This window comes from Tursiops truncatus, chromosome 21, assembly GCF_011762595.2.
Source record: "Tursiops truncatus isolate mTurTru1 chromosome 21, mTurTru1.mat.Y, whole genome shotgun sequence".
In the NCBI taxonomy this organism is placed as follows: domain Eukaryota; kingdom Metazoa; phylum Chordata; class Mammalia; order Artiodactyla; family Delphinidae; genus Tursiops; species Tursiops truncatus.
In genome coordinates this window covers 5,626,975-5,642,910 of record NC_047054.1, presented here as the reverse complement: position 1 = coordinate 5,642,910, position 15,936 = coordinate 5,626,975, and the positions used below count along the sequence as shown (strand labels likewise).

General features: G+C 38.4%; 2 protein-coding genes across 6 annotated transcripts in view; one reads left to right on the top strand and one right to left on the bottom strand.

Annotated features, from left to right (window-relative positions):
- The window catches only part of WDR17 (WD repeat domain 17), a 79,246-nt gene extending 72,812 nt beyond the window's left edge, over window positions 1-6,434 (top strand). For 2 of the 4 annotated variants that reach the window (XM_073798694.1, XM_019921576.3), the window contains 4 exons: window positions 627-728; window positions 3,369-3,467; window positions 3,790-3,973; window positions 6,120-6,434. In XM_073798694.1, the coding sequence (XP_073654795.1) occupies window positions 627-728; window positions 3,369-3,467; window positions 3,790-3,973; window positions 6,120-6,239 (505 nt within the window). In that variant the 3' untranslated portion in view covers window positions 6,240-6,434. The remainder of the gene's footprint in view (window positions 1-626; window positions 729-3,368; window positions 3,468-3,789; window positions 3,974-6,119) is intronic. The other 2 variants (XM_073798695.1, XM_073798696.1) reach the window with 1 other exon arrangement.
- Window positions 6,435-7,585: 1,151 nt separating this feature from the next.
- SPATA4 (spermatogenesis associated 4) lies at window positions 7,586-15,549 on the bottom strand. Of its 2 annotated transcripts, none has more exons than XM_073798697.1 (6): window positions 15,180-15,549; window positions 14,299-14,428; window positions 13,799-13,917; window positions 13,478-13,698; window positions 11,409-11,518; window positions 7,586-10,205 (listed from the first exon to the last, which is right to left on the bottom strand). In XM_073798697.1, exons 1-6 carry the CDS (start codon window positions 15,389-15,391, stop codon window positions 10,170-10,172), a joined length of 828 nt encoding a protein of 275 aa, XP_073654798.1. In that variant the 5' UTR covers window positions 15,392-15,549; the 3' UTR covers window positions 7,586-10,169. The 2 variants fall into 2 exon arrangements, with proteins under 2 accessions (XP_073654798.1, XP_019776792.1); XM_019921233.3 differs by having other exon boundaries at window positions 11,405-11,518; window positions 15,180-15,544.
- Window positions 15,550-15,936: the final 387 nt, after the last annotated feature.

The following is a 15,936-nucleotide window of genomic DNA, read 5'->3' as shown; positions in this document are numbered from 1 at the left end:
TCTAGTGGTCATATCTCTTAAATCTCCGTGTGTGCAAAGCATACTAGGTTGGGGAAAGAAGTGAAAATGCTAGAAATTAAAAAATAGACACTATCCTTGAATTCAAGTATCATTTAAGGACATTGTTATCCATGTAACTAAAATCCCAAGACCACATATATTTATACTAGAGGCTTTGGGCTATTTTTGTGGCAATGCTGTGTGGAAAAGATGGTGCAGAGCCTGTGAAACTTTGGCAAACTTCCCCAGCTGGGTGTGCAGGAGGTGTTCTCTGCCGTCCCCTGCAGTCTGTACAGTATGCCAGGAATCCGTCAGTCCGACCCAGTGCATCACTCGGGGAGAAATTACATGAAGGAAGAGACAAGGAAGAGAGAAAAACAAGAAGGCAGAGTTAAATATTACTTAAAGACTTTTATTTCAAAATACAATTTATGTTATTGTGTACGTGTCTGAATAGGAGTTAGCTGATGAATAAAACATCTTCAAGTTTAGAAAATTTTCTAAGCATATTTTGCTATAAATGTCACCCATCCAAATATAGAGCCACAAGTAGAATAACTGTATATGAGAGCAATGTTCTTACCTCAAGTTACGGAATCTTTCAAAATAAATATATTCTCTTTTAGAGCGCGAAATGAACTGCTGATACTATGTGGGTACGTTGGTGCTTTGCTGGCTATCAGAAGACAGTACCAAAGCATCGTCCCGGCACTTTATGAGTACACGAGGTAAGAGCAGGTTCTCTTCTACTGTGAAATTAGAGAAGTACCTTTCACTGAGATGGTTAGTGTCTAAGTGCATCATAGAAGCAACGAATACATTTTGCACTCATCCATGTATTTATTTACTAAGCATGTGCTTCATAATAGAGCAGCAGTAAACGATATGAATTAGCAGTGAACTGGGGTGTAAATAATAGAAATCCTAATTCTAGCTTAAACACTAAGGGTTCCTGGTCTTACGTCAAGACACTCGAGGTAGGCATTCTCAGGCAGATTCCATCAAGGATCTGGATTCTTCGCTGCTTTCAACTCCGACATTCTTGGCTTCCTTCCTCTTGCCTGAGTGACCCAAGGTTACCAGGTAGTTCCCAGCCCTCTGGGTATTAGGTCTACATTCGAAGCAGAAGGAGTGGTAAGGGTGAAAGGATGGAGACCACAGAGGGCAGGACCCTTGGATTCAGGAAGGAAAGTCTTCCTTAGGGCTGTGCATCTGCAACCCACTGGCCAGGACGGTGTAACCCTACTTTCAAAAGAAGATGAAAAACTGTGTCTTTTAGCTTTCCCATCTCTACGGTACAAAAGTGCGAAGCATATTGTATTCAGGTATAACCTACCTGCCAAACTCCTGTGTTTTCTCACAGCTTGCTGACCATCGGCCATTGCGCTTAAAGCTTGTCGTACTCGAAAATAAAATCCATTGCCCCTGGGGGGAGGTCTGGTGTAGCTGTGGGCCTGACCAGGGGGCAGCAGACATTCCTGCTGTCAGGGCGCTCAAGGAGAGATCTACGCAGGCAGCATGACCACAATTCGAAAGCAACTTTTAACAATATTTAGAAAATATATTGTAAGAACACTGGGATGTATCACATGGAATTAATATTATTTAATGAGCTATGTTCAGCTCTGTATGACTTTGGTAATGAAAAAGAGAAAATGGTCCCTTGAAAACGTATCACCAATGCAAGGAAGGCATTTTATTCCTAAGGCAGGAGAGACTTGCGACAGTGTGGCTGGGTTAGAAACGTGTTATCCCAGAGAGAGGAACGCGAGCTCTGGGACCTGCCTGTACTCTGTCCCTCAGAACCCACCCTCTCACCTCTGTGCGGACGACTCACCCTTCTGTAGGCAGGTACAGCGCCTGGCTGGACGCCCCGCAGCTCGCTAACCTCAGTGCGCTCAGAATTAAAGCCATCTTCCTTCTCACATCTATTCCTCCTGGGTTCGCTCTTTCTTCTGATGACGTCATTATACTTCTGTCGTCCAGAATTAAACGCTCAGGTTCAGGGTTAGGTGGTCTTCCTCGCTGTCAACATCCAATTATGCAGTAAGTTCCCACACCCGCACGTTTCTCATTCTCTGGGACCCACACTTACCGTCTTCACTAACTGTCCCCTGTGGTAGCCCTTCCTCTAGTCACCCTACCCCCGCTCCTCCTGTCACCCCTACAACAGTTGCATTAGCCACCCTGACGGTGAGACTCCCCACTAGTGAACAGATAACATTTTAGATCCTTAGTCTTACTTTGAAATTCCACAGAAGTCACATTCCATCCTTATCACCCACTGTGTCCTTCTACGTGTTCTCTGCTCCAGCCAAAGTGAAACCCTTGTGATTCCCCGTCTACACATGTAAGCTTTTCTCTGGTATTTTCACAGTGCTCTGTCCACCTAGTTACCTGGGTTTTTCTCCTCACTCTTTAACAGTGCTCTATCTACAGTAGATCATCAAAACCCACTGGGCAGACAAAGTACTACCAAGTGCAGAACTGTAGACAGGGAAACCATATGATTTAAAGAATTTGTTTTGGAGCCAAGCTACATTATCAATAAAAAATTTTTAAGTCAATAATTTGAGGTTGAAAAAAAAACAAGCTACCAACTGATTTGAGATAATATTACTGAAATGTTAGGGGTATGTGTGTGGGGGGAGTGTGTTTATATATTTTTTCTCACCAATTCTGATCATGTCCCAGCAGAATGATGACAAACCAGCAAGAGTTAACCACAAGATATAAAGTATAGAAATGCTTACTTTTAGTCTTATATCACCTGTAAGGTCTTATGTTCTTTTTCTTTTTATCTCCTAAACAGCTTTTACTTTTAAATTTCAACCAACTAGTTCCTTGAAAAACATACTGAGTTTGTAACTTATGGAAACTAGGACTAGTAATTCCTTACCTACAGCCTCATAATTAACAACATTGTATCTGTTTTCCAGTTTTCTATACACAGATGTGATGGATCACTGCTGTCACTGTCTCACTGCTTTTTTTCACACATCCTTGTCTTTAAAGAATTGAAATCAGCATTTCCATTGCTTTCCGCTAATTGACATTCTTTTCTTACTGTTCCACTTGCTTTCTAAGAGTCGTTTTTAATACGGAGACACACTGGACCTCACTGTAGCTGGCCATGGCTGTTACTCAGCAATACCCGGCCTGTCATCCAACCAATATTTATTGGATATCTTTGACCTGCCAGGGACTTGCACGCACACACACCCCCCTACATGTATATATTTACATATACACATAGATTTGTGAACAACAGTTGTTAAATCTGAAATTGCAGTTATTTAAAGTTCATTTGCTCTTTTGCTGTCTTTGTCTTGGATGGTAGATGTTAATGTCTTTTTCACATGTTTCAGTCAGCTATTGAAACGTCGGAAGGTGTCAGTGCCTATAAAAATCGAACACCTTTCTGAGGAATTGGATGCGTGGAGAGCTTGCTCACGATCCATCAACCGGTGAGTGAAGCTGATATAAAAATTGGGATACAGAAGGTATCACTTAATATTACAGACAGACTTATTGACAGTTTGGTTGTCTCATTATTTATCTTGGCAGGATAATGAATCTTGTGTCGTTGAGCCTATATTCAGTAATAATTTACAACGCTCTTTCCTGCCTTTTTTAAGTCCTTCATTTTACTATACTTTGAGTCTAAAGTTGATTTGCCATGTTTCATAAAGGAGAACTAAATCATCATCAGGGACTGTTTTCTAATCTAAACCTTAACAACCCTGTGATTCTGCAAAACTAAAAATGGAATATCTGTTGAAAATACAGATCATCAGAAGAAGCTCCACATACACCCCCTTCTGATTCACAAAGAATGGTTTATGCAACTTTACTGAAGAGACTAAAAGAAGAACCGCTCAGAGGAATTATTGGACCAGATTATGTGACCGGGTCAAACCTACCGAGTCATTCTGATATTCACATCTCTTGTTTTACAGGATTAAAAATCCAGGTACAGCATGATGTCAGGCATAAATTGTGCATGTTCATCATTTTTATTTGTTTCATTATTTTTTGAAATGTGATCTTAAAATAAGCACAACCTGAATAAAATTAGGTACCTATAAAGAGACCTGAGGCCCAGTGAGAAAGTATTGCCCTCAATGCTTCCATATTTGGTATAAATGTTTTCTCTCTCCTTGAAATAAATTCAGAGACATAGTCATGGTACTGTTATCATAAAAGCAATTCATATAATAGATATACTTAGTAACAAATGTTTTAAAATACATATAGATCATATCCTTAGGGAAATTAAATAAGAAAGACAAAGCAATAGTCAACACAGTTACAAATTATTATATCTCAGTAGATTAAATTTAACTTTATAGTCTCCATTTGTATTTTATAAACACAAAGAAAGCAATTAACAACTGTTAGATGTATAATATATCATTGATATATTATGCATATTCTTACATTGATTTACGGAACTTTTCAGCAGTTAAAAATTACGGGGATCAATCATGAGGGATGGCTAATTCCCAAGGAATGGTCCCTCATGCCCAATCAAAGTAATGATGGTGAACGATGCCAGAGCCTCCCAGTGTGACCCAGGGGTGCCATTATCTCCAGAAAATAGAGGAGCCTTCATCATCCCAGAGCCAGGACCGGTTGTAGGTGTCCCCAAGAAGTAAACCAAGCTGAATCCCAATGAAATGCTAATGGAGACCAGGTGGGACTAAAAGAACGCCACCTCTTGGGCACATTCACATTTTACTAAGAGGACTCTTGTATTTCTAATGTAACGTAGCTAATTACATTTCTAACACTGACATGCCAGGTCAATGGAGAAAGGTACGTGGGGGGATAATCACTCCAATTAAATATCTTGCTGCTCATGTAAACTCTATCTATAGCTTGACTTGACACCAGAAACAAACTAAGTCTTCAGACACAGCAATATATTCCAAACCACAGACAGAACACTTAGTTGTATACGTGCTTATCCACTTATGTTCAGAGATAAAGAACCAAAGCAGTAAATTCAAGAACTTATGATTAAGAGCAAAAACCATTATGCAGTTTTCAGAATACATTTTCAGTGCCACTCACTGCCCTGCATGTACTTCTAGTGGACACTTTCCTGTTTCTTTCTCCTCTTCAGGACTTTTTCTCCATCTGAGACAGACAGATGACCTACTCCACAGGCTAACCTCTCTGCACTCACACACACATTAGGAAAGGATCTATTCATTATCTTACATACACTAGGGCGCAAATGACTTATTCAGAGGTGCGGGAGGGGGGCTACCCTCCTAGGATATTTCTGTTCCTGCAGAAAATCAATGTGTTCTGCTTAAAACTAAAATTTCAAGTCCCTGTGAATAGGAAGCTGCCTACTTCATATAATAGATTTCCTAATATCTAGAAATAATTTACTAACAACAAGCTGTTATCATTTGAAATCATGATAAAAAACCTGATAACTTTAGAAAGTAATGAAGAAAGTAAGTTTTTATTCCATTCTGTGTTTGTAAAATCATGCTTTTCCTTCTAAGAGCTGGGGATACACATTGAAAGGTTTTTTTGGATTTGTTCTTCAGAACTACCCTTGACATACAAAATAGCTGATATAACTAAATTATAGATATGCTAGTAAATCACAGGGTTGACAGGACTTTGAATTATATATACACATATATAGCAGTGTATTTTTCATCTTCTGGAGAGCAGGTTGAATTTCTGGCTTAAATAATTTTCCCAGTTGTATTGATGTAGGCTGTATGATTAAAAGAGTGAAGTATATTAAAGTCTATTATTAGGCATATATGCCTTTATAAATGTTAACTTTGTAGTAATTAATAGGTTAGCAATACCTATTGCCACTGACAGCGCCATTGTAATTAACGAATTCAAATTATAAAACTAAATTCTATTTTGAAAGACATCAGGGCATAATGTTAAGATATTTTAAAATGTTTCTCTATTTGGTGGCAATTCAAATAATCTAATTTTTCTCTTATTTATAAATTTCCTATCAGTGTTGCTTAAATATCACCAGTGCTTTTTATCTGTGTGAGTCTGTTTCTGGAAGTTTAAAAGCATATTGCAAATTCATAATCTCATCTTCTCTTCCCTTAACTGTCACTGTGCAGGGCCCTGTATTTTTCCTTGAAGATGGGAAATCCACCATCTCCTTGAATGACGCTCTGATGTGGGCAAAGGTGAACCCATTCTCACCTTTGGGGACTGGAATACGACTCAACCCATTTTGACAGAAGGTTTTTCTCACACTTAATTGTTTTTTTAAAGACCTTTTTCCGGTTAGTATTACCTTTAACCTTTGTTGTCCAAGAGCCAAAGGTCTGGAGGAGGAGGTGGGAAGTGGGGACTCACAGTTGATTTTATTCGTTAACTTCAACAAATAAAATATTTATATAATTTCAAGGAAAAATAGGTGTCTCCTTATTTGGGAGGAAGGTAATATTTAAATTATGAAGGACTGACAAATCTAAAAGAGCATATCAACTTTTCACAAAGCACGAAAGGTACCAAATATTCTGTTGTTGAAACACTGAAACATAAAATAGTGCAACACCTGGAATCGTGCTTGACGTGCAGTAGGTGCTTAGAGTGTTTGGGTGACTGAATATCTTGAAGTGTCGAAATGTAAGGTGTGTACAACTGATCTTCAAGTTAACAAACACTGGTATTGTCCTCTATAAAATGTATAGTAAACCACTAGTTTTAGCTCATATTTAATCGAAGTTTTCAGTTATAAGTTTAATATATATCAATAAATGGGTACGCAAAGTACTTTTGAGTTTTATTTTTTTAAAGAGAAAACATTCCCAAGTTCTGTAGCTGAAACTCAAATGTCTAATTATAAAGGAATAGGCTATATATAAGCATGAAAAAAATTGGAGGCGAAAAACACAAAATGCAGTGAAATCTATGTGAAAATTTGCATTTGATGATAATTCACTATTTAAAAAGATATTTGGTATTTATGAATATTAATTTTGATTAATGTATTTAATAGTCACATAATCGCTAATCAAGTTACATTATAATATAGTTATAATAAACAATTTATTTGATGAAAATTAGTTTCAAATAAATTTCTGTAAGTAAATAGGATGTTAGTTGAAATTTGGGATATATTATGTAAATTCAAGTTTTAAAAATATTTATTAAAATAGTGCATCTGTCGATATTTTTAAAAAGCCTGAGGCGTGACGACAAGTATTTCAATTGTACTAGAATTCTGACTTCAAAATTTACGAAATGAATCCACACTAGGAGGAATAGTACTTTGACACTCAAGCTGTTTTACAAGATTTATAATACAGGTGTTTTGTCTAATTAGGGAGTGAGCTCATATAACTAGAATAATGGTGGTTTTTATTATCTTTAAACTTGTTGCATTTAAAATACTTTAAAATTTTTCTTAAGCTTCTTAAAACAGAAAACAATATGTATTATGTACCTGTCTATCACACTGACCTACTTCTAACTCCACAAAAAAAGCATTTTAGCCTTAAATTCCATTTTATAAAGAAAATAGTTAATATTATAGAAGAGAATGTATACAACTCAGAGATGCAATGGGTAATGTAAATCGTATCTGAGAAGTACTTTTTAACCCTTAGTGATACGTGTAATTCAGATTTCTTTTTTTTTTAGGTGAGAGGTATTATTAATTGGCATATATGCACTGAAATCTCCTCACTTAAAAAGTGGCAGTCTAAATCCTGCTATCATTCTCTGTTTTGTTTTAAAATAGATTAAAAACCCTAATCTGTGCTTTAAATACTTCAAACGTATTAAGTTATACATATATAAACAATTGTTACATTCTTCTGTATTTTTAATGAATGCAAGAAATAATATTTTAATGTGTAAAGTATGAAAAAGACCTTACAACTCTTTAGCACATGAAGACCATTGAGGTATAACCCAGTATTTGTCTAAAGCCTAAATTAGATTGATTCAAATGCAATTCTATTATTCCTTGACTTCAACAATGTTCTATACCTTAATATTATGACTATTAATTCTTCATAAAATGTCATTGACTGTGTTGATCTGTATGTGTCTTAATATGAAAAACAAAAGTTTTACAAATTTATAAAGTTAAATTTCATTGTTATATTTAGTATGCATGAAAACCCAAACAAAGAACATGAACTTGTTTTTATTTGAAGGTGTCTGATAAGGTGGACATTACTGATAATGTGGACCAATTATTTTGCAAGTTTAAGTATGCTTTTATGAAAGAAGTCTCATTAGACAATGATTTTAATAAATACCGCAGTTAAAGCCAGATACGACACAGTTAACTGCTAAGATGAACATCAGTCTTGTCCCTAGAACCACCAGTGAGAGGACACCATCTCTCGCTAAATTCTGGGTTAAAGTCATCAGAGGTATGAAGGGCTGCGCTGTCCATCTGGGTTATGACCTTGCTTAGAAACATAGAAAAATCATGTGATTGGGCTGTTCAGGAGGGTGATTCTCCACTTGTAAGAAACACTGACTACAGTGTTTAGTATACAAGAGAGAATTAGTATAAAAGAGAGACAAAAGAGGCTTACTAATTAATAGAAACAGCATATCACAGAAGCTTCCATTCCCGTGATAAGCATTCTGCCAGTTGATTGAAAGGTTCTGTTCCTATAGGGGCAGCTGTAGCTCCGAGAATAGTTCACTGCTTCCTTCTGTCAAAGATCTTTGTGAAGAAAATGACCTTCCTTAGATTTGCCTGAAGTGTTGGCTTCTGTTGACACAACTCATCTTAAGAAGCTCTTGATGTTACCTACTTTCACCATATCCCCACTTCCTTCATGTCCTTAGTAACCATGATATGAAGCTTCCAGACTCTCCTGTATTTTCAAAACTCTCCGTAGGTCCCACAGGGGTCTTGGGAACTTAACCAGGGTCAGGCCATGAGTGAGTAGCTTTTTCAGGAGATTGAACAGAGTCAAGAGAATAAAGAAACCTATTATTTGACTGTTTATCCAAATCTAATCCTTTTCTCTGGACGTTTCTCTAGCTGAGCTTCAGAAGACTTGTTTCTAAAATCCTTTCCTAAGGAACTATATTTTATGGTTTAAAAATTATTCTCATAATTTTCTAAACCTTTCCCAAGAAGTCATCGATTTCATCAGGGCTCTCGTTAATTTCTTTTACTAAATGTTACCTATCCAGAAGGGTAAGATTAAACAAGGAAGTCTCTGGAGGTAGAAATCCGAATTAAACTCTCTAAGGCTTCAAAAATGCAGAAAGACGAATAGAGTTTTGTTGGAAATTGACAAGCATATCATGGGATTCAGCATTAGTAATACTCATCTTGGAAGTCATATGACACTATTAATGAGATAGCATAAAAATGTGAATAATTCCACTTGAAGGAAATTTACCAAATATGAATTTTAAATTACCGAGAATATATGAACGATCATCAGTCTGTCAGTATATCACTGCTTCTGTCTCCCTTCAGTAAAAATATGGGGCATGGCAGCAAGCAGGAGGCATTTTTTAAAATCAAACTGAATTGTTTGCTAAACACCAAGTAAACCATGATTTTCCTTCCCCACAACTCAGTATCAACAGGAAAGATGACTATTTTTTTTTTTTGATGGCTTAAGTAAAGTTATTTATGGAAGTGGGCAAGATTTTCTATGGGCCTATGTATAACAGTAATAATCATTCAGAATAAATTTTGTTGATGAACATGACCTGTAAATAAATACTATCAGGCATATTCGTAGCATGACTCTTCTCTTTCTAGTGAGGAAAACATATTACAAAGTAGATTCGCCATTCCTACAAAATTTATGAGAAAGAATTCTCACCCGTCTTGGTGAATTATGTTTAACTGTACCTTTAAAATTATTTTTGTTCATTCTATACTAATTAAACTGATTTTGTATTTTCAACACTACTAGGTGCAGGTGTTGAATAAATGGTTGTTGAATTGAATTAAAAAATACATTCTTCAGCCCAACTATAGATAAGACACCCCTTTAATTTACTTATTATTGACATATATCCAAGACTAGGTGACGGTATCCCTTCAGAGTGGCAAGAGGTGGTGGCATTGCTTCTTCAAAGCCCATCAGACAGGCGCTCTTCTGGGTCCCCTTTCCATGCTTCTGATCTGATAGGTTTCATAGAGTCAGAAGAATGTTTTCCAGCTCGCTTCATGTGAATTTCTTTAAGTGGATTGCCACCATTACCTGTATTTGGTGTAATATTTAAATAAACAACATTAAAATCCATTTGTGGTTACTAACTATTGTATACGACCATCTGTGTTTCTAACATACTAGACATATGCAGAACGATTGGCAACAGGCTGAGCACAGGTTAGTCTAAATGCCTGGTAAACAGAATATTTAAAGCATGCATGACAGTAGTTGGAAATACAACACCTGAATGCCACCATCTCCAAAAGTCATCGGTGGAGCCTAAAAATACCCAGGGCTTATTTTGGTGCCTCTGATACTGAATATGACTCAACTATTTTTAGATGTTGCTTCAGAAAGCAGGTGAGGCAACAGTGCCGCGATTTTAATAGTGCTTAGATTTGGCAACTATGCAGAATTCAGAATTCGGTTTCTAGAATTCTGCACTGAGGCATCCAAGCCGGCCACTCAGACTCTTTAGGTGACTCAGTTCTAACATGAGGGGCCAGTGGCAACTAAGAAATCCACATTCCCTTGGCGCACTATTTTGCTAGATGCTAGATTTAGGTAAACAAAGAGAGGAACTTAAGTGTTAAAAAAAAAAGGTAACCTTTCTTACAATTAATTGTTCCCACTCTATTTGATAATTAGAAGCTTCTCAGATGAACAGGCTGTGATTTCAGTACCATTATGTGCAATTTTGGTGTATGTTGTCAACCATGTAAACATGTAAGAACCATTCTTAACTTGCAGGCTGTACCAAAAAGTCAGGCAGAGGCTGACTTCGGCCCTCGTTTGGCTACAGTTTGCTTTGGTGTTAAGTGCTTTCTGAATTAACAGGATTTAAACTCGTGGCTTCTTGTAAAACAAGTGATGGGGACGTCTAGGTGTGCAGGTTGTCTGTATCTGCCTTAGGACTGATTCATCATCCAGCTGCTACAGGATTGAGTTTTGAGCTCTGCCAACGAGCTTCCCCTGTTTCAGGCGCACTTTTTTAAGCTGAAATCGGAATTGAAATGGCTCCTATAGTAGCAGGCGGGGCAGCGCTGGCCTGGGATTTTCCCCCGTTGTGACTGGTTCTTAGCGGACAGCATGCTCCCGCCACCTATCCAAAAGCACACACACCAACCTACCGCACCGTCCTAGACTGAATGCCTAGACCAACATTTTAACTATTTTGAAATTTTAAACAAACAATAAAACCCCAAAACATCATTTTTAACAAGTGGAAAAACTTTTAAAAAACTTACACACAGGAGCAACTCTTTCCTTCGAAACGACTGAATTACATTTGCACCCACAGGCTTGGGCAGGACCATGACTGAAAGTCGATTCTCCCAGTGTTGGTTTGACCTCAAACCATTCTATAAAATGTAAACAAAAATTCCTTCTTAAAAATTCACTATGGCCATGGTCAAAGTACGACACCACAATTTGAAATTAAGCAAATTATTTAGACATCTGTTGTATCATATTCCTGAGAGCAGTGTGGATATGTAGGTTAATAACCCTCTCCACCATGGTTCACATCTCTGATGCACAAAATAGTTGCTTTAAAAAAGTTACTTTAGGGCTTCCCTGGTGGCGCAGTGGTTGAGAGTCCGCCTGCCGATGCAGGGTACACGGGTTCGTGCCCCGGTCTGGGAAGATCCCACATGCCGCAGAATGGCTGGGCCCGTGAGCCATGGCCGCTGAGCCTGCACGTCCGGAGCCTGTGCTCCGCAACGGGAGAGGCCACAACAGTGAGAGGCCCGCGTACCGCAAAAAAAAGAAAAAAAAAAAGTTACTTTAAAGACAGTATCCCTATGTTCCTATTAGTCTTTTGTTAAGCTTTTTTTTTTTTAATTCAGCCAATTTATTTTTAATTTTATTTTTAAAAAATATTTTGGCCACACAGCATGTGGGATCTTATTTCCCTCACCAGGGATTGAACCCACGCCCCTGCATTGGAAGCACGGAGTCTTAACCACTGGAAGTCCCAATAAGCTTTCATTCAATAGTAATATATGTACAGAAAAATGAACAAATCGTATGTTTACAGTTGAATTTTGTTTATGTTTACAGATGAATTTTTGGAGTGAATACATACCTGGGATGCCATCACCCAGATCCAGAAATAGTATAGTGCCAGCACCCCAAAATCGCTTCCTGTCTCTCCCATACAGTACCCTAAAACTAAAACTCTGTCTTGACTTCTATCATCATAGGTTAGCTTTACATGTTTGTATATTTCATATAAGTAAAACCATACAGTATCTATTTCATTTTGCAAACATTTTTATACTGTAAAAATAGTGACAAAATTATTTTCCATGTTTCCCGTATGTCTTATTAACTAATTCTGTCAACTGCAGCACTTGGGCATCAGCTTCACTGTGCTTCTAAAGATCACCTACGCCTCAGCAGCTCACCCTCACCGAGGCTGGAAGACGTGTCTAAGGTCATTTCTGCTCATCAGCCATGCCCTGTTTATGCTTAAACACCACCCTGGTCATTCCCAGAACTGTGATTATCACAATTAATTATTTGCCAGCTTGAAATCAGCATTCTCAAAAATCAACACCGGTGATAACAGAATTCTGTTCAAGAATCGAAAGTGTTGAGGTATGTCCGTGGCTAAAGAGAACATGTGTTCCAAAGAAGACAGCAGAGAGAGAGGTTAGCTCTGCACTAAGATGGACATTTAAACTGATGACTAAATGGAATGGTTGTGTTTCGATCCAGGAATTCCGACAAGACCCAGTGAGTGGAAGTAATAGTGAGACAGATTAAATGTAAACAAGTATTCGGTATAAAAAATAATGATACCTGATTTTGCAGTGTTAAAAAAATAACTTGACAAAACGAAAATGCTGAACAAAAGAACTGAAGTGGGGAGGGGGCTGGTAGGGATTGGTCAGTGTCCTAGTGTTGTAAGGTCCTTACAGTTTGAGGAAGAGAATAAAGATATTACTCTTAGACTAAGATAAATAGGCATGTTAAAGTTTCTAGCGTAGCACTAAAGAGAATAGAAATTTATAATTTTCCAAATTAGTAGGGAGGAAAAACGTCTTTGGATAAAAGTTCAGTCCAAAAGAAGAAGAAAAATAGGTAAGACAAAAACAAGAAACAGAGAACAAATTAAAAGCACAAAATAATATGATAGATATGAATACATATATGGTAATAAGTATGACTGAATTAATAACAATAAAAGTCACAGTAGATGAAATTACAACAAGTCTACGAATCAGGGCACAGTGGCAGGCTTTTCTTTCATCTGTGCTCAAGAAGAGCCTTTTAAGCTTGGAAGAACCCAGTTGACTGTTTCCAAGAAAACTTACTTGGATTCAGTTTTCTGCTCAATTTTCTTTGCAACATTTGTAAAAGGAGGAGGAACTCTACTTTACGTTCATTATTGAGCTTGTTCGGATTGCCTATTAATTCTGATAACCTAATGTTATCTTTAATAGACTTTGAAGCTGTCGATCTGGAGACCAGGGGCAACTGCATCTGGTAACTGTAGTCTGTGAAATTCACAAGGTCATCCTGGATACTTTTAATTCTGGAAATAAAAAAATAAATATTGTTGACAAGCCCCATTTTAGTAATAAGATTTATATTATCAAAAGTTTCACATTACTAGAAAATTCCAAATAACTCACTCTCGATGTGTTAACAAGGTGTACACCTCCTGTATCAGTATTTCAGGTACTCCGGCTTTACAATGAATTGTTCCGTGGATTAGTTCTTTAGGTAATCTAAGTTTTTTTCTCGCCAGGAACTGTAATAGTAGAAAGAGAATACTTTCACCATAAGAAGTTCTATAAAAATCTCCAATTACTGTGAATTCACTTTAATCCCCCTTTAATCCTCAACTAATATTTTGAGGTTTAACATGTTAATTAAGTTATTACTCAGCAAGAGAATCAACCATTATATCCCACTCCAATTTGAAATGAGTATGCTCAGTTTCACAGGTGGCTCATGACATAAACTTTAATAACCTTCTTTTCAATACAAGGAAACAAGCTGCCTACCCAGCTGCATTGCGTCCTAAAACACGGCCACACACGCATATACAGAGAAATCCACGACCTCAAGAATACGCTTCTTCAAACATAAACTTTTCAACAGTTAAAAGTGTCATTGGTTGCTAATTTACCTTTTCCAACTGCGCCCAGTTATCCAACTTGACTTTTAAAGACGTTCCGTTTTTAAAGGATGACAATTTAAGGTCCCAGGGGTAGTGTACAGTGAATATTTCTGCTATCAGGAAGCCATTTGAAAAATCCCTGATCCATAAAAATAAGGAAATAAAATGCAGTTACTTACACAGTTTGTGATTATGGTTCATTAACACCAATTTAATATACTATACTGGCAGCAACTTACAGAATGTTGTTGTACCCTTGCTCCAAGGAGGACCTGCTATGGAATAACCTTTGGGTAAGATGACATACACCGAAGGCCATGGTGTTCTTTTTATGAACCCCAAACTATTCATTTGTATCAAACCTGAATTTTAACAAGATGCCCATGTGATACCTAGGTACACTGAAATTTTCAGGCGTGTCTTTCTTGAGGAATACCGAAATTAGTAAACCAGAGTCCTTGCCTGCAACAAAGTCATTATTTTTATGGAATTTAGTTTGCACGCCCAGAGCAAATATTAACTGCCACTAGTATTAATGTCCAGTGTCTCTGAAGAAAGAGCCTGGACTCTTTTACTTTTTTTGTAGTCACCAAAGCAGTCTGTATTAGCTCAAGTCTATGTAATGATTGATTGACTGATTGACCGATTGAGTGAAATGCTCCATCCTATTTTTTTTAGGTCAGCTCCCTAAGAAAGCAAGGGGTGTGTGTGTGTGTGTGTGTGTGTGTGTGTGTGTGTGTGTGTGTGTGTGTGTGTGTGTGTGTGTGTGTGTGTGTGTGTGATGAGTGGGCGGGGGCAATCCCAGGAGAAAGCCCCTGCGCGGACCCCGGGGCTGCTCTGCTCCGACCGAGGCTCCCGCCAGGCGGCGGGGGCCGGCCCTGCTGCAGCACCTGTTGATGTTTCTGGGGAAGAAGCTGAGATCCAGGCCCTGGAGCCAGCGCAGAACCGACGGAGACACGCGGGACCTCTTCGGGGGATGCGGATAGACCAGACATTTCTTAGGCCTCCCTCGCATGGGAGCGGCTGGACGTGGCGCAAGTGACGGTGACTTGGGTACCGTCGGCAGTGTCAAAAGCTCTCCTCCCAGACCGGCGGCAGCCATGGCGCTTTCTGGGTTTCTATGGCAGCACCGGGGGCGGGGCCTCGGCGGGGCGGGGCTTCGGTGGGGCTGGGGCTTCGGCGCGGGCGCCCTGGGCCTCGCGGGTCCTCCAGTTTGGGGTCCTGCGGCTCCGGGTTGGCGGACGCGCTTCCCTGGCCTCACTGAGGACTCGGTTCCGGGAGCTTAAGCCTTGGGCGGAGCTTTCAATCTCCGTTTTAATTGGTGTGAAGAATAACCGATTAGGGCCCTCCCTTAGAAATGGACATTTTGAATATCGTGGTTTCTGCCCCGTCGAAGGCCTAGTTTCAGTCAAGCATTTGGAGGAGGTTGTGAGGACCTTTCAGAGGACAAAGACAGTTTTTGTTTGGAAATTGGAAACGATAGGGTTTTGTTCCAAAATGCCAATGAAAAAAATCTTCAAAATTACAATGAATAGATGCTTAATGGCTACAAAATTTAACGTACCTATTTCCTTAATTATTACGCTGCGTTCATAAAAATTACATATTCGAAAGCGATTTGTAAATTCGATTTTCACACTTCACAAA